General features: G+C 36.0%; 1 protein-coding gene across 3 annotated transcripts in view; it reads right to left on the reverse strand.

The window, feature by feature from the left end:
* LOC133572062 (voltage-dependent calcium channel subunit alpha-2/delta-4-like) overlaps positions 1-19050 on the reverse strand; it is a 70414-nt gene that overhangs the window by 29979 nt on the left and 21385 nt on the right. For 2 of the 3 annotated variants that reach the window (XM_061924717.1, XM_061924716.1), the window contains exons 8-25: positions 18405-18555; positions 18258-18332; positions 15007-15096; positions 14815-14928; positions 14515-14727; positions 12487-12564; positions 9962-10042; positions 9824-9898; positions 9672-9758; positions 9529-9600; positions 3771-3832; positions 3558-3625; positions 3442-3487; positions 711-808; positions 549-639; positions 382-474; positions 181-302; positions 53-121 (exon numbers count right to left, since the gene is read on the reverse strand). In XM_061924717.1, the coding sequence (XP_061780701.1) occupies positions 53-121; positions 181-302; positions 382-474; positions 549-639; positions 711-808; positions 3442-3487; positions 3558-3625; positions 3771-3832; positions 9529-9600; positions 9672-9758; positions 9824-9898; positions 9962-10042; positions 12487-12564; positions 14515-14727; positions 14815-14928; positions 15007-15096; positions 18258-18332; positions 18405-18555 (1685 nt within the window). Of the gene's footprint in view, positions 1-52; positions 122-180; positions 303-381; positions 475-548; positions 640-710; positions 809-3441; positions 3488-3557; positions 3626-3770; positions 3833-9528; positions 9601-9671; positions 9759-9823; positions 9899-9961; positions 10043-12486; positions 12565-14387; positions 14406-14514; positions 14728-14814; positions 14929-15006; positions 15097-18257; positions 18333-18404; positions 18556-19050 lie in introns of all 3 variants that reach the window. The other variant, XM_061924715.1, reaches the window with a different exon arrangement.

Consider the following 19050-nt stretch of genomic DNA (forward strand, 5'->3'; position numbering starts at 1 on the left):
AACATCATTTTTCAAGTCTGTCCTGTGTCATTTGAGCAAAAGTTCAACTGACCTCCGGCGATGGCGGTCTTCCCTTGTGCTGACACGGTGACGGCGGTGGTGGCGATCGCGTACTTCACACCTAAGGACGACAACAACAGCGCTTTACACAACAACAACAACAACAAACACTGAAAGGACCTTTGTCGTTGATGGAGTAGTAGAAGAAGGTTCCGGGACGGGATTCCACGGCGAGCCGGTACCACAGCGGGAAATGATCGACGGTGAACAGGTTGTTCTTATCCATAGGGGTCAGGAACTTTCTACACGATGGGACAGACACGCGTGCATTAGGTGTCTCGTCAATCATTGTTGTCACATGATCACAAGAAGTGCTGGTACTTGGCCACTCGCGTCTCCACGCCGGCGTATCTCATGAGCCTCATCAGGCCGGAGCGAGTGCCCAGGAAGGCGGTCTCAACGCCAGGCTCCACCCTGCCCACACACATTTTCTTGTGAAAGACATACCTCAGAGTGGGACCACGTGTCCGCAAGGTGCTGGCTCCCACCTGTCGTTGAGCGCCAGGGCGTTCCAGTAGGCCTCCATGGGCGCCGTCACCACGGCGTCGAATAGGGTCTGCTGCAGCAGCAGCTCGTCGCCTAGGCGATACAGAGGCGGGGTCATCAAACAAGCGCTACGACACACAATGGCGACGCGTCGACGGTCTTACACTCCAGGTCCGGCTCCTTTCCCAGCAGGTAGCGGATGGCGGCCTGCAGCTGAGAGTACTTGCGGTGCGCGGGGTCAACGTCCGTCTCGCAGTAAGTCCTGAAAAAATGGAATATAATAAATAAATAGCCACACAATATACTTTCTTGGCATAAGAAATATGTTGTATAATAAATTTGTTCTGGCGATTTAAGAATAAACATATTTTCCAACTACAAGCGCACTTAAAATCATTTTATTTTCCTATTATTAATTAACTAATTACCAACCCGTAGATGACAGTCACACATAAGGGATACGTGTGGACTGCAGGTTGACGCCCCCGTTCAATTAAATGACGCTAGAAGTACAGGTTCAGTCTTATAATATTGGGAGAGTAAAGTTGTTTTCCAAGAATTGTGTCAAAATATTTGAAGAAAAAAATATGTTAAGGAATTGATTTTTATTTTTAAAAGAACATTTTTTTTACATGATCAAAATAACATTTATTGTGAAAAAAGTCCATTATTTTTTGGGAAAAAAGTTGCATTATTGTAAGAAAAATTTTTCATACATTTTTTTTAAAGAATATTCTGAGGGAATAAGACAATTATGTCATAGTGTTTGGTTGTTGTTGTTTTTTTTTTTTACAAAAAAAAAAAGTAATATTGTAAGAAAAAGTTGACATTGTACAAGAATAATGTCGGAATGTTTTGGCAAAAAAAAATTAAGATTTTAGAAGGGAAAAAAAGCCATTTTACATAATTAAAGTCACATGTATTGCGCAAAGGTCTTTTTTTGAGAAAACTACAAATTGTGAGAACAATTACATTTTACAAGAATTGTGTAAAAATATTTGAAGAACAAAATATTTGAAGAAAAATTTAAATTTTTGTGAAGAAAACATTTTAAAAATGCCATTTTACACGATTAAAGTCAAATATATTGTGAAAAAAGTAATCTTTTTTTTTTTTTTTTAGAAAATAAGTGACAATCTTGTGAGAAAAAGTTGTCATACAAGAACCTTTAGGAATATTCTGAGAAAAAAAGATATAAGACAAAATTGTGCAACTTTAGAAAAGTATTTTTTTAGTAGTATTATGAGAAAACAGTTAAATATTTAGAAGAAAAAAGTATGCAATTTTACAGTCAAATTTATTGTGAAAAAAGTCAATTATGTTCTAGAAAAAAAGTTGCGATATTGTGGGAAAAAATTGTCATAGACTAATTTTTAGGAGTATTCTGAGAGAATAAAACAAAATGATGAGTATTTTTTTTTTTTTTTAAAGTTAGTAATATTGTAAGAAAAAGTTGTCATTGTCCAAACATTTGTGTCTGACTATTCTGAGAAAACAAATTAAGATTTTAGAAAAAAGTATGCAATTTTACAGGATTAAAGTCAAATATATTGTGGATATTTTTTTTGTTTTTTTTAGAAAAACAATATTTTGAGAAAAAAGTAACCGTATTTTACAAAAATTGTGTCAAAATATTTTAAGAAAAAAATATTTTAAGGAAAAAATGCAATTTTATAGGATTAACATCAAATGTGTTGTGATCAAAAGCAATTATGGTTTAGAAAAAAAGTTGCAATATTGTGAAAAAAAATTGTCACAAAATAATTTTTAAGAATATTTTGAGAGAATAAAACAAAATGATGTCATTGTACAATAATCAGTCAAATATATTATGAAAAAAGTATTTTCTTTTTAGAAAAAAGTAATATTGTAAGAACAAGTTGTGGAAGTGCATTTTGAGGAAAAAAAAGTATGCCATTTTAGAGGATTAAAGTCAAATATATTGTGAAAATTTTATTTTTAGAAAATAAGTAGCAATATTGTGAGAAAAAGTTGTCATACAAGAACCTTTAGGAATATTCCGAGAAAAAGAAATTACAAGACAAAGTTATGCAATTTTACAAGATTAAAGTCAAATATATCATGAAAAAGTTGTGATTGTACAAGAATTATGTGGGAATATTTTGGGCAAATAAGGTTACAAATTTAGAAGAAAATAGTATGCAATTGTATAGAATCAAAGTCAAGTATATTGTGAAAAAATATATTTTTTTAGAAAAACGAAAAATTGTGAGGAAAAATAATTATTACGTCAAATATATTATGAAACAAGTATTTTTTTATTAATACTATAAGAAAAAGTTATCATTGCACAAAAAATTATGTCGAACTAATTTGAGAAAAAAAATTAAGATTTTAGAAAAAAAAAGAGGCCATGTTTCAGGATTAAAGTCAAATATATTGTGAAAAAGTATTTGTTTTAGAAAGCGCAATATCGGGAGAACAAAGTTATTTTACAAGAATTGTGTAAAATATTTTAAGAAAAATTAAAATTTTTCTTAAGAAAAAAGTAGGCCATTTTGCATGATTAAAGTCAAATATATTGTAAAAAAAAGAAGAAGTCATATTTGTTTAGAAAATAAATTGCAATCTTGTGAGAAAAAGTTGTCATACAAGAACTTTTAGGAATATTCTGAGGGGGAAAAAAATACAAGACACAATGATGTCAATTTACAAGTTTAAAGTCAAATATATTATGAAAAAAAAAAGTATTTTTTTCTAAAAATGTGTAATATTTTGAGAAAAAAAGTTGTCATTATGCAGTGGAAAAGGTTTAAGTGGTCTAACCTGTCCTGGATCAAGGACAACCCTTTTCTAATACACTATTTTGGCTCCTCTGAGTCATCTTTGAGTCGGTGAACAACACTATGACATGGAGCGGGAATGCAGTCGTACCATTCAGAGGCGATGCTGAGGTCTGGAGACGTCAGGTCATGAAGCCCTGGAGACCAAAGACACCAACAAGTTCAATGAGTCACGTTCTCCACAACAGGAGATGATGACAATCGCACCTTCTTCCACAGACACGTTGCCCACGAACATTAACTTGCCGTGACCTCGGGTCAGCACCATGCCGAAGCTGCAAAGACACATGACAACTACAACACTTGCTGCCCTCTGGTGGCCTCGTGGACACAGCACATTACAAAGGCTCACCATCTTCAGTGGTGAAATGTGTGGAAATCAAACGTCTAGATGTTGGCAAACAGGAAGAAGCTTCTTACCTGAAAGGTGTTTCGTCAACGTTGGTGTAGAAATATTCATTGATGAGGAACATAGGCCTTTTCTGTGTGTGGGTACATGTTGGCGTAGTCAATAGCCAGAACAGACAAACTGATTGCTTTAAAGCAGGGGTGTCCAAAGTGCGCCCCGCGGGCCATTTGTGGCCTGCAGATCATTTTTTAACAGCATGTGGCACATTCTAAATGACTATTAAAAAATATAAGGTGGAATAAAAGAGCAAACAGGTGAAGAGTAACGAGAAAATGTAGCAAAAATGACTAATAACACAAAAACCCATTAACAAAGAAATATATGAAAACAAAAAACTGATAGATCTGAAGTTGATCTAGAGATTTAAATGTTGGCAGAAAAAACACATGTATGACTAATTTTTAACACTTTTACAAGTCAGTCCCCAAGAATTGGAGTGGGATTTTTTTTATTTTAAAAGTGTTATTGCTCAAAACAAAGAACGAAATAAAATCACTGTTACGAATTATTGACTTTAATTTTTTCACATCAAATATTCCACTTTGAAATATTTTTTGGGGAAAATATTGCATATTTTGTGTGTTTGGCAATAAAAAAATTGTCTTTGACAAAAATTGATTTGAAGTTGATCGAGAGATTTAAGTGCAGAAAAAAAGACAACTTTTATTATATTTTTCTTTTTTTATTGCTCAAAAAATAATAATGAATCAAAGTTGTTATGAATTCATAAAAAACAGTTTTCCTTGACAATAAAATGGAATAAAACAAACAAAAATATTGATCTGAAGTCGATCTATATATTTAAGTGCTGAAAAAAAAGACTTAATTTTTAACACTCTTATTAGATTAATCCCTAAACATAGTATTTTTTTTTTTTGCTCCAAAAATAATAATGAATCAATGTTATGAATTCAAGGCTTCAATTCCTTCACATCAAATATTCCACTTTGAAATATTTTTTGGAGAAAATATTGCATATTTTGTGTTTGCCATAAAAAACTGACAAACAATGGAATAAAACAAATAAAAAATAGATCTGAAGTTGATCTACATATTTAAGTGCTGAAAAAAATGACATAATTTTTTAACACTTTTATTAAATGAATCGCCAAAAAATTTAACATTTTTAATGTTCTTTTTTTATTTTAATAATGAATTAAAAACAAAGTTGTTATGAATTATTGACTTATTCAAGACTTCAATTTATTCACATCAAATATTCCACTTTTACTTTTTTTTGAGGGAAAATATTGCATATTTTGTGTCCAAAAACTGGACAAAATGACAAAAAATGGAATAAAACAAACAAAAAATAGATTTGAAGTTGATCTAGATATTTAAGTGCTGAAAAAAGACAACTTTTATTATATTTTTGTGTTTTTGTTTTTTTATTGCTCAAAAAATAATAATCAATGTTGTTATGAATTCAAGGCTTCAAATATTCCACTTTGAATTTTTTGGGGGGGGAAATATTGCATATTTTGTGTTTTTGCCACAAAAAACAGGGTTGTCTTTGACAAAAAGAGTAAATGTATTAAAATATGTTTTAATACATCGACAGATAAACCTGAAGTTGATCTAGAGACTTACTGTAAGCGTTGAATAATAATAATAATGTATAATAATATATGCCTTCTTTATGACTAATATGCTTTTGGAACCCTGCATTCAAACTTGCAAAATATATATTGCATTGGTTTTGATAAAGAAAAATCTCAAAATGGCTCTCGCATGCTTTAATCTTTCAGTGTGCGGCCCAAAGTGGAAAAGTTTTGACACCCCTGGTTTAAAACTAAATAAAAAGCCATGTTCACCACTTAATTTGGTTCTTTGGCCCAAATATTAATGCAGCTGACCAAATCAAATGTTTTATTAATTATTGAGTTTATTTTATTTTTAAGTTCAAATGGTTCAAATCGGTCAAAAATATTTATAGTTTAAATAAGGATTACAGTTTTATTTTATTTTAGACAAATTGATGGATTTTAAATAATTTTTGTTACAGACCAATAACAATGTAAATAAAGTTACTCTTTGTAGTAAGTTGATCTTTATTTCTGTTTTGTTTTCTTTAAAGCAGCACTAAGTAACTTTTCAAGCTTCATAAAATATATTAACAACTTTTGGGATGGTACATGGACTAACAACTAGTTGAATACCACCTCTGTAATGGGGTCTGTATAGATTTTACTGCCACACAAAAAACTACAAATGTGCTGACTCGCTTCATGCCATAAGTCACTCCCCCTTCCTCCAGTCGTTATAAAGACGGAAGTCGATGCAAACGCCTATGTGCCGCCAGAAAACTCAAAGAAGAAGAACGCTGACGTGCAATTACTGCTATCATGGCAGAAGCTCCAAAACAACCAAAGAAACGAAAAGTTTTGTCTGAGTGGACAATAAAAGAAAGAGGGAGATTACCCGGACAAAAGGACAGTCAAGGATCCACATTGTCCCGGCTTTCACTCGCTGGCGTGACCTCACAATGAGGGATTTCAGACCGATGCTGCCTTGGCTCGGTTCCAGCTAAACTAGGAAGTGACTTGCGATGCTCAAATCAAAATGATAATGCTAATGATGCTATCGGAAATTTGCGTGCGAGAAATAACTAGCCACCAGCCTGATAGTTCTACACTACTTCCTTCGAAAAAACTCTTTTCACGGTCTTTCTTTGATTGGGACCTGCATCCGCTCCGATACATTCTTGGTAGTAGCGTCATGTTTGTAGCGCAATCCAAGATCATTTCTTGATAGTGTCTGCTATTTAATATCAGTATAGCCATTAAATACATAATATGTATGCCAATATTACAGTAGACATCATGTCAGTTTTACGCCTACATGTTCTAGTCCCCCTGGGAAATGTGGTCTTCTTTTGGCAAAACACTACCGCTTTGGTCCACTGGCGCTGCCAAAATCAACCAAAACTGAAAGTTCTTAAGTGGGGTTTTAATGTTAATAAGGATATGATGTTATGCAGAGGTGTACTTATAACAGTTTTATAGACAAGTCATTTTAGAGTCACTGGGGGGTGAAGCTAGAACCTGTAGAGTGTTTTTATTGGTGGACAGTGAATGGTCACTTCTTTGTTGAATGCGGCTAACAAATCATGGCGCTAGTTGTCCAGTAGGAGGCAGAAGAGACTTTCAGGTCACATGGAGACGGACTCTGACTCATCAGTGTTTACATTTGACTTGAAATGTCTCCAAGTTGTCATTGTACAAAAATGATGTCAAACTAATTTGAGGGAAAAAATAAGATTTTAGAAACAAATAGGCCATTTTATAGGATTAAAGTCAAATATATTGTAAAAAAAAGTATTTTTTTATTTCTATTTTTTAGAAAAACGCAATATTGTGAGAACAAAGTTGTTTTACAAGAATTGTGTAGGACATTTTTAGTTTTTGTTAGGAAAAGTAGGCAATTTTACATGATTAAAGTCAAATATATGGTATAAAAAACAAGTGCTATTTTTTTTTTTGAAAAAATTCTTATACAAGAACTTTTAGGAATATTCCGAGGGAAAAAAATACAAGACAAAATTATATAATTTTACAAGATTAAAGTCAAATATAATATGAAAAAAAACTACTTTTTCCCCCTAAAAATTAGTAAGGTTTTGAGAAAAAAGTTGCCATTGTACAAGAATTATGTCGGAATATTTTGAGTTAAAAGTTTAAAATTTGAAGAAAAAAGTATGCCATTTTATAGAATTGAAGTCAAATTTATTGTGATAAAACAAGTTGCAATATTGTGAGGAAAATCTTTCATACAAGAATTTTAAAGAATATTCTGAGTGAATAAAACAAAATTATGTAATTGTACAAGATTAAGTCATATACATTATGCAAAAAAGTCTATTTAAAAAAATAAAGTTAGTAATATTGTAAGAAAAAGTTGTCATTGTACAAACAAATTATGTCGAACTAATTTGGGGGAAAAAATAAGATTTTAAAATAATGCAATCTTGTGAGAAAAAAGTTGTCATACTATAACTTTTGGGAATATTCTGAGGGGGAAAAAAATACAAGACAACATTTTGTAATTTTACAAGATTAAAGTCAAATATATAATGAAGGAAAAAAAGTAAATAAGGAAAAATACTATCAGCATATTAACATCTTGTAAGAAACTTTCAAGTCACATGGAGACGGACTCTGACTCGTCAGTGTTTACATTTCACTTGAAAAGTCTCCATGTTGTCGTACAAACAATTATGTCGAACTAAGAACTAATTTGAGAAAGAAAGAAAAAAGATTTTAGAAAAAAAATTATGCCATTTTACAGAATTAGTCAAATATATTGTGAAAAAGTATTTTTTTTTTAGATAAACAATAATGTGAGAACAAAGTTGTTTTACAAGAATAGTGTAGAAAAAAAAAATGTTGTTAGGAAAAAGTATGCCATTTTACATGACTTAAGTTAAATATATTGTTCAGAAAATAAGTTGCAATCTTGTGAGAAAAAATTATCATACAAGAACTTTTAGGAATATTCTGAGGGAAAAAAATACAAGACAAAATTATGTAATTTTACAAAATTAAAGTCAAATAAATTATTTAAAAAAAGTATTTATTTCCCAAAAATTAGTAATGTTTTGAAAAAAGTTTTTGTACAAGAATTATGTAGGAATATTTTGTGTTAAAAGTTAAAAATTAGAACAAAAAAGTATGCCATTTTATAGAATTAAAGTCAAATTTATTGTGATAAAAAAAGTTGCAATATTGTGAGAAAAATTTGTCATACAAGAATTTTTTAAGAATATTCTGAGGGAATAAGACAAAATTATGTCATTGTACAAGATTAAGTCTAATATGAAAAAAATATTATTTATTTTTTTTAAAGAAAAAAGTTAGGAATATCGTAAGAAAAAGTTGTCATTGTACAAAAAAAATTATGTCGAAGTAATTTGAGAAAAAATGATGACATTTTACATGAATAAAGTCAAATATATTGTAAAAAAAAAGTCATATTTTTTTAGAAAATAAATTGCAATCTTGTGAGAAAAAATTATAATACGAGAACTTTTAGGAATATTCTGAGGGGAAAAAATACAAGACAAAATTATGTAATTTAAAAAAATTTATGTCAAATATATTATTTAAAAAAGTATTTTTTTCACAAAAATGTGTAATGTTTTAAAAAAAGTTTTTGTACAAGAATTATGTAGGAATATTTTGTGTTAAAAGTTAAAAATTAGAATAAAAAAGTATGCCAATTTATAGAATTAAAGTCAAATTTATTGTGACAAAAAAAGTTGCAATATTGTGAGAAAAATTTGTCATATAATAATTTTTAAGAATATTCTGAGGGAATAAGACACATTTATGTAATTGTACAAGATTAAGTCTAATATGAAAAAAATAATTTTTTTAAAGAAAAAAGTTGTCATTGTACAAAAACACTATGTCAAAGTAATTTCATTTTACATGAATAAAGTCAAATATATTGTGAAAAAAGTAATTTTTTTAGAAAATAAGTTGCAATTTTGTTAAAAAAAAGTTGTCATACAAGAACTCTTAGGGATATTCTGAGGGGAAAAAAATACAAGACAAATTTATGTAATTTTACAAGATTAAAGTCAAATATAATGAAGGAAAAAGAAAGTAAATAAGGAAAAATTCCATTAGCATATTAACATCTTTGTAAGACACTTTCAGGTCACATGGAGACTGACTGACTCATCAACGTTTACATTTGACTTGAATTGTCTCCATGTTGTTTATTTTGTGTGGTCAGTGACATCACTAAGACCGGTGCACGTCTCACCCCGTTGTCCACGGACGATCTGACATTCAGACCCAGATTTCCCGTCTCGCCCCTCACCATGGCGGTCCTCAGCTGGACGGGACACGAGACAAAGTGTGAGTGGGCAACGTGGGGACATGAGTCATGCTGTCCGGGGACGCTACCATCTCCTCCGTGTCCTCCCACTCCACCTCGGACAGGTCCACACTGTTGTAGTTGGGCTTGGGCTTCAGCTTCTTCCCGTCTCTGTACTGCGGGGGGAGGAGAGGCATACTTCGACTTCCTGTCCCACCACTTCGAACAGGCGTGAACTCACCAGAGGTCGGAGGTCAGGGTGGGCCAGGATGTAGCCGTTGTTGGTGATGAGGAAGGTGTACCCGTGAGCTCCCAGCTGAAGACCAAGGACATGAGGATGATGATCTTGTCATGGAGCACAAAGACAGAAGACACTGACCATGTATCTGGGGGCCAGTTTCATCACCTCCATTAGGGGGATATCCGAGCCCACCACGCCCAGCAGGATCCCATGGGACAGCTGGAGAGACAGGTAGGGACAGATAACTGAGATTCATAGTACACTTCAGTTTTTATATGTCCCGGATCTAGTAGGGTTTGCTTTTGGCGAAACTCTTCAAGAAAAATACATCCCGATTTTTATACATTGTCTCGGTTTTTAGTGCCATTAAACCAATTATTTTTGTCATGAACCTTCTCTCAATTGAATTACAACTAAATATTTGACAATATTTATCTGTCTATACCACACATTCTTTATATTGTTCAAGGAATATTTGCCCTCCGTTTGCCAGACTATAAGAACGTTTTGGATTTGGCCTTCCTTCTGCAAGAAGACGACAAACACAATGAATGCCGCCTGGGTTATTTTTCTGTGCACTCTCACAACCAGTGTTGGGTTAGTTACTGAAAACCAGTAACTAGTTACAGTTACTAGTTACTTTATTTCAAAAGTAACTCAGTTACTAACTCAGTTACTTACACCAAAAAGTAATGCGTTACTGTGAAAAGTAACTATTTAGTTACTTCTTTTTTTCTTTTCTTTTTTTTAAAGCTCCCATTAATGCCCTTTTAGCCTTCATTTCAGTACTGTTATTGCACTGGAGAATAATACAATCTGTTGATCAACTTGACATGCATTTTTATTTTCCTTTTAATATAATTGATGAAAAACAGTGCAACATAAAAAGGCATTCCTCCTTTCTTTAAACTTGGACCAATGACCATTAATAAAAAACATGTTAAAGTGCAACACAAGAAAGCACATCATCTTCCTTGAAACATAGGTAGTGAAATAAAGCCTGACATCCGGAGTGATGCTGCTGTCTTCCACACTTGGAGCCATGGATTGTAAAATCCTTGTTTTCAGTGGCAGGATCATTGACACAGATGGTGAAGTTTCAGTGCTCAGTAGAGATGGAACACTTTTGAGGGGTTTAAGCACCTGGAGGACCTCATCTGCCACTCTCACATCATCATCAGACAGGGTGACATTTGTCTTCAGGGTGTTGTGGGTCAATGCAGAGTATATAGCTGCTTGCTGCTCCAACATATCATAAGTGGAGTTCCACCTTGTTGGGACATCATGTATGAGCTTATGAGTAGGCAGCTTTAGCATTTCTTGCTTTGTCTTAAGCACATGAGCAGCTGTTGTGCTTGGGTGGAAGTAGGAAACCTCCTTCCTGATCCTCCCAAGGAGGCGCTCCATCCTATTGACTGAGATTCCCTTCTGTGATGCCAAATTCACTACATGTGCAAAGCACCTATCTGTGGTCCCAGTCCTGCCTCATTCACTGTAATTATTTGATTTTTGACATTATCATGTGTGACTGGGATATCTTTATCTTCCATTCCTCCACTGCTTGTGTCAGTACCTGCGCAAGGTGACTCTCGTAGAGGGGGCGTGTCTTCTCATCTCCCAGTCTGCTGTGATGAAGTGAGCGCTTATAGTTCCCCTGGATGTCCACCCGTCTGTCATGAGCGCAACAGATGATGCTCGGGATAGTTCATCCACAACTTTTTTCTTCTCCTGCTCATAAAGATCTGGCACAATCTTATCGCTGAAGTGGGTGCACGACGGGATGTCGTAACGTGGCTCAAGCACGTTCAGCATGTGTTTAAAACCCTCGTTTTGCACAACCGAGTCTGCACCTATAAACACACCGATTCAATGGCGCGGGGCGTTCAAGCTCCTCCGTTACTCCGCTCGCCATGACCACGCTGTGTGTGGACTGAACGTGCCAACAACTTTTTGTTTTTTTTTGTTTCATATATCAAACCACGGATCACGTGTGTGCCTCCCCTCCCCACACCCACACCCAGACACACACATAGACCGCGCCTCTTTTCTTCTCTCCGGCTTGTGACAGAGGAAGATTCAGAAGAACGACACCACAGCGCTTCTGTTTCTAGCCGATACTACGCATCATGTAGTAACGGTAACTGAGTTACTGAATATAAAAAATAACGCGTTAGATTACTAGTTACCGCCAAAATTAACGGCGTTACAGTAACACGTTACTTTGTAACGCGTTAGTCCCAACACTGCTCACAACACACACAGTGCAGTCGAAAAGTGTTCACTTTTTCCAGAATTTTTTACAATATTGTTCCAAAAGTGCAATTTCCCTTTAATGCGCGTTAAGACTCCATGGAAGTTGGGGCAGTGAAATGAGGCGATCGGCTGCAAAATGTAATAATGCCTGCCTGGCGAGATCATGGAGCTCTGCGCTTGGACACAATGACCTCTGGCGTGGTCGGAGGGCCGTTGTTGTTTTTCTGCAGCTGTGAAAGGGCATGATTTGATTTTCAAATCTTAATATCGCAGACCACCAAATTAATTTAATAGTGGCAGCTAAATTTGTGATTGTGATTAAAATGTGATTCTTTGTGCAACCCTAGTCAGACAACTGATGTCCACAGAAGCAAACCGCTACCGAGCATCGCTACAAACAAGCAACTGACCGTCTCCTTCTTCTTGCTGAAGACGGGCATGGCCACCGACGTCATCAACAGGAGACTCTGAGCTTTGGTGTTGAAGAGCTGACACGCACAAAACAAACAAGCTTCGCATCACACAGAGCAGCTTCATTTGAAGGACAGGAAGTTGAAATTTTGTGTACATCACAGGTGTCAAACTCAAGACCCGTCACCACAATTTATATGGCCTGCGAAAGCCTGAAAATGATAGGCGTCAATAAAGTACCTTATCTTTTAGTACTAAACACATTTGTTACGGCAGGGGTATCCAAACTACGGCTCGCCGACGTCTTCAAATTGGCCCGCTATGAGTTTAATAAGGAATCTTGCCCGCGGGGAGATTGCATTCATTTTAACAGTCTGACATGTTTGATGCTGCTTTTTGTCGCCATGTAGTGGACAATAAAAAGTATTCAAAACAATTACCTTTCATGCTCTGAGATGATCCCTTACTTATGCGACCTAATGCAAACAACCTTCCCTAGTCATGTTGCAAAAAAAAACAAAAGTCCAACTAATACAAAATGTCAACACACATTGTCACTGAACTTTGTGGATTTTATATGAAAAACCGTCCAATCGCTATGAAAAATTCAGAATGATACCCATGACAAAGCATGATGGGGAAAATAAACAAAAAAAACCTCCACACTTATCCATGTTAGGCGCATTATACCTCTGATTGATTACAAACCGGTCAGAAGGTCATTACGGAAAACAAACAAGGTAGGGAGTCAAACTTTCACATACTCTTAATATCTAATTATATACATATTATATTAATATAGTATATGTATATAAATATAAATATATATACAGTATATATATATCAGTCGGCTTTTGGGCCTAGACCCAATTTTTTTTAGCCCAATGCACCCCTGCGGTAGGGATGTGAATCTTTGGGCTCAACACAATTTGATTTGATTCTTGGGGGTAACGATTCCATTCTCGATTCAAAATCATTAATCTTTTAAAAACTTTGGGGGTTGGTTGAATGATTGACTACATTACTTCATAAAATAGATAAACAGCTATGATAAATGTCTATATTACTTAAAAGAAAACTGGTTTTGTTTAATAGAATTCTACCCAAACATATATTAAAGTGGCTGGACAGGACAGGTAAAAAATGTTTTTTTTTAATGGATTAAGAATTGCTACAAACAAGAATCACGATTCATTTGAAAATTTATTTTTTTGGACAACCCTAGTATTAGTTTTTTCCTTTTTGACAAAAAAAATATGTATTGCATACTTTTACTAAACTTTAATAGTATCCAATACTGCAGTAAATATTACTTTATAATATTTTCCAAACAAATAAAATAAAAAAATTAAAATAAATACCTAAATATCTGCTTGTTTTATGATTTCAAAGCAAGTAATTCATCAAATTGTACACTGTAAAAATTACTATAGATTTTACGGTAAAATATATGGTGTTTTTTCTTACAGCACTTAAATTTAATAAACTAACACTGGATTTTTACAGTTAAATATTGTTGACTGAATTGCCAGTTTTTTTTAATCGTAAAATCTACGGTTGTTTTTACAGTGTATTAGTGTCAGTGGACAAACGGTAAAAAACTGGCATCTCTGTTGCCAGAATTGGAAAAAAAACAGTGGTACTGTGTTTCTATTTACAGCAGGGGTCATTTGCGGCCTTCGGCAATTTTTTTAATGGCCTGCGGCACATTCAATGCATACTATTAAAAATAACAGAACAAAAAAAAAACATAAAAAAGTGGAAAAAAAGAGCAAACAGATGAAATGTAAGAAGAAAAAGTTGCAATATTGAATCTAATAAAACAGAACTGCTACAGCATTAAAATGAGGAATGAAGGACTACAAATGTTGAGAAGAAGCCATCTTTTTTTTTTTTTTACCTCCTTGGTGTTGGGAAGCTGGTGGGGTGATGCGGGGATCATGGCAGGATGAAGATGTGAAGTGGAAGAAGAAGATGATGATGAAGATGGAGGAAAAATGGCGTAATGTCACTTTAAGAGTGCTCACCACAGTGTCCATGTAGGCCTCCGTCCAGATGATGTCATGGTCGTGGTTGATGACCATGGGCCGACTGAGCACGTGCAGATACTCCATGACGTTCTCCTGCACGTCGGCCAGCGTGGAGATGTGCGTGTAATAGCCTTTGTTGTTGCAGGCGATCCACTTTGTGTTCTGGGCGAACGTCATTTCTCGGCCGATCAAGTAGGTGAAGACTCGCACCTGAGGAGACACACGCAGATGCTCAGGAGCAACATCGGATATCGCGCCGACAAGAGTAAGGACGGGAAGTTGGTAAGGAGTGTCCACCCTGCGCTCGGGCCAGTTGAATTCCTCGAAGACGGACTCAAAGTCCTCCATGGCGCCGTCTGTGATCAACATGATGGCCTGGTTGCACATGCTGCCTAGACCGTTGGCCCGTGCCTGCACACACACACACGCACACACACTTTGAACAACAAAGAAAAGGAGCTTGACCTCTTACCTGAGAGACACGCCCACCTCATTGAGGATCTTGAAGGACTCCTTCATGGCGTTCTTGAGCTTTGCTTCTCCTTTCACGTGCAGCTCGTCCACCAACATCTTGAAGTGCTGACAGACACGGAGAGACGTTGTCATAGCAACATGCACGGTTTACACTTTTTTCCCCCCTCGATGGCTCCCATGACAAAGTGATGATAACCATAGAGCAGGACATGCTGCTCAGTTCCTCGTAAGAATAATGAATTTAGACTTCATGTTAAACATCGACCAATATGTTTTTTTCAGGGCCGATACCGAAACTGATTATTGGTAGTCAAAGAAACCGGTCAGCGATATTTGGAGCCGATATTCTCTTGCAGTAAAACTTATTTAACAATGAATAGTATGACAGTAAACATCTGGACAAGGTGGTTCAGGCATCTAGATAGATAGATAGATAGATAGATAGTACTTTATTGATTCCTTCAGGAGAGTTCCCTCAGGAAAATTAAAATTCCAGCAGCAGTGTACAGAATTGAGATCGGATTTAAAAAGTAAAAAGTAAATAAATCTGGTCAGGATGCCACCCGAACGCCTCCCTAGGGAGGTGTTTCGAGCACGTCCGACCGGTAGGAGGCCACTGGGAAGATCCAGGACACGTTGGGAAGACTATCTCTCCAGGCTGGCCTGGGAACACCTCGGGATCCCCCGGGAGGAGCTGGACGAAGTTGCTGGGGAGAGGGAAGTCTGGGCTTCCCTGCTTAGGCTGCTGCCCCCGCGACCTGACCTCGGATAAGCGGAAGAAGATGGCTGGATGGATGGATCTGGACAAGGCTTTAAATTGTTTTTTTTAACATTTTTTTTAGGAAAGATGGGACCAGTAGTGACGTCCCTGCAGGCACAAGAAATTGATAAAACGTTGATTGCCCTTTAAAACTGACTTTGAAATAATTGTTGTATTTGTATTTGTAAATTGAGACAACGTTGATGTCTAACGTTGGATCCACGTTGTGGGTTTAGAAATTACCAAATTTCAACGGTCAAATCAACGTAGGGACCCGACATTAAATACATGTACATGAATACACCACAGTGTATATGTTTTAAAAACAATTTTTTGTTGTTGTTTAACTTTTGTAGCTGTATGTAGAAATGGCTGGTTGCATCAGCTCTGCTCTTTTAATGTCTTTAATGTCCTTTGTTTTCTTTGATGTGTGATGTTTCCCTCTTACACACATGCTTATGTGTGCCATGGCTATGAGGTTTTTTCCTCTTTGGCCTCAGTCTGGACCCCCTGTCCAGGGGCCCAGGCTTGGACACATTTTTTTCTTCTTCTCAAAATTCAATGGTCAAATCAACGTCAGAACCCAACATTGATTAAATGTAGTCAAAAAGCATGTTGTTTCAACGTTGTATTTGTGTTGTAGAATATTGCTTAAAAAATTACCAAAATTCAATGGTCAAATCAACGTCAGAATCCGACATTGAATAAACGTTGTCAAAAAGCACGTTGTTTTTGTTTCAATGTTGTATTTGTGTTGTAGAACATTGGTTGGGAAATACCAAATTTCAATGGTCAAATCAACGTTAGAACCCGACATTGAATAAACGTTGTCAAAAAGCACGTTGTTTCAATGTTGTATTTGTGATGTAGAATATTGGTTGGTAAATTACCATAATTTAATGGTCAAATCAACATCACAACCCAACATTGAATAAGGATTGTCAAAAAGCACGTTGTTTCAATGTTGTATTTGTGTTGTAGAACAACGGTTGGGAAATGACCAAATTTCAATGGTAAAATCAACGTTAGAACCCAACATTGAATAAACGTTGTCAAAACGCATGTTGTTTCAACGTTGTGATTGTGTTGTAGAACATCCATCCATCCATCCATTTTCTACCGCTTATTCCCTTCAGGGTCGCAGGGGGGCGCTGGAGCCTATCTCAGCTACAACCGGGCGGAAGGCGGGGTACACCCTGGACAAGTCGCCACCTCATCGCAGTGTAAAAAATCAGTGTATAAAAATTGTGTAAAAAAAAAATCAGTATATAAACATCGGTTGGGAAATGACCAAAATTCAATGGTCAAATCAACGTCAGAACCCAACATTGAAAAAACGTTGTCAAAAAGCACGTTGTTTCAATGTTGTACTTGTGATGTAGAATATTGGTTGGGAAATTACCATAATTTAATGGTCAAATCAACATCACAACCCAACATTGAATAAACATCGTCAAAAAGCACGTTGTTTCAATGTTGTATTTGTGTTGTAGAACGATGGTTGGGAAATGACCAAATTTCAATGGTCAAATCAACGTTGGAGCCCAACATTGAATAAACGTCAAAACGCATGTTGTTTCAACGTTGTGATTGTGTTGTAGAACATTGGTTGGGAAATTACCAAAATGCAATGGTCAAATCAACGTCAGAACCCAACATTGCTTAAACGTCGTCAAAAAGCATGTTGTTTAAACGTTGTGTTTGAGTTGCTCAACGTCAGGACCTATATCAATAAGGTCTCAACGTTGTTTCAATGTCTTGTGCCTGATGGGATAATGTTTTATGCGGCACTAATGTTGTGTTTAATTTAGCAGCAAAAAAAAAGAGGGCCGCCAAAAAATATCTGTTTCCCTGCTGTGGTCCGTATGGGCCGCAGCTTGTACTCAGTTGTAGTACACTTTTGTACCACTTGTGGCAGTAATGACAATATCAAACACACAGAAGAAGTCTAGAGCTAAAGTCATAGAAGTTTCTTAAGCGCAAAAAATATGACTAAAGTGGTGAAGCTTAAATTTTATTGAAAGTTTAGTTAATAATCATATTCATTACTAACTTAGTTTATTTATTTTAACGCAACATAATTGTTTTTAAATTTAAGACTTATTTTTCTAATCAGTCTGACCTAAGTCTAAGTTTTATGTGCTGAATAGATAGCAATCTTTGTGAGTAACACACGGTTTCTAATCATTTGACAAGGTTATAAACTGCAAGTAGATGTGATATAATTATTCAATACCAATAAAATCAATAGTGTTAATATTTGAGTGGACGCTGGGCCCCTCTGTAATGGAAAAGTTGGACCCCAAGGTCAAAAACGTTGAGAACCCCTGATTCATACAATATACTATGTAGGTCATTTTTTGGCCGGGCTGATTATCGCCGCAGGTAATCGGTGGATCTCTACTTCATGTGTCTGTGGTCAAAGGGTGAGGACTTTTAGTCCTATTCTGAAATCTTTGCCTTGGTTTTGCACTTGCATGACAGTTCCCCTGGAGGACCTCCTTACCTCTCTGTTGTCCAAGTCAGCCTGGACCAGAGTTCCTCTGAAGCACGGCTCCACGTAGCGCACGTAGTCCGTGTACTGCAACGCACACACCAAAGGTGAATGTGGGGTCGTCGGTACAGAAGACACACACGTGTGTGCGGGTCTTACCGCGATGACGTTGACAAAGTCGTTCTCGCCCAGCGTGTCCAGGATGGTGTTGATGGTGTGCTTGGCGATGGTCATCTTCAAACCTTTCATGCTGCCGCTGATGTCCACCATGATGATGATGTCCTTGGGGGACGTGGCCGCCTGGATGTACCTGACAGACACACGCACGCACATATCAGTGTGACCAGCAAACAGGAGTAGACAATATTATTATAGTAACACAGCAGTATACAAGTAACCAGGTGTGTAAGATGGCGAGGGAAGCTTCTACACACAACTGTGTTACAATCCTCAAAACCTGCAGCGAGGTGAACACAGGTTTGTTCAAGTAATGACTACACGCATGCTTTCGCGTCACGTAGCTTGTACGACGCTAGAGCAGGGGCGTCTAAACTTTTTCCACTTAGGGCCAAATATTGAAAAATCAAAGCATGCCAACTTCATTTTTCATTTTCAAAACCAATACAATAAATAGATTTTTTTGTTTTACCTTTAGGGCTCCCCTCAAGTTTGGTTGCAAGGACCCTAAAGGGTCTCAGTCATAAAAATGTAAAAAATATGGCATGTGTTATTTTTTGGAATTTTTAATTCAACGCTTAAATCTCTAGATTAGGGGTGTCCAAACTTTTTGAATGGGGGCCGCATT

The sequence above is a fragment of the Nerophis lumbriciformis genome, linkage group LG29, assembly GCF_033978685.3.
Source record: "Nerophis lumbriciformis linkage group LG29, RoL_Nlum_v2.1, whole genome shotgun sequence".
NCBI lineage: Eukaryota > Metazoa > Chordata > Actinopteri > Syngnathiformes > Syngnathidae > Nerophis > Nerophis lumbriciformis.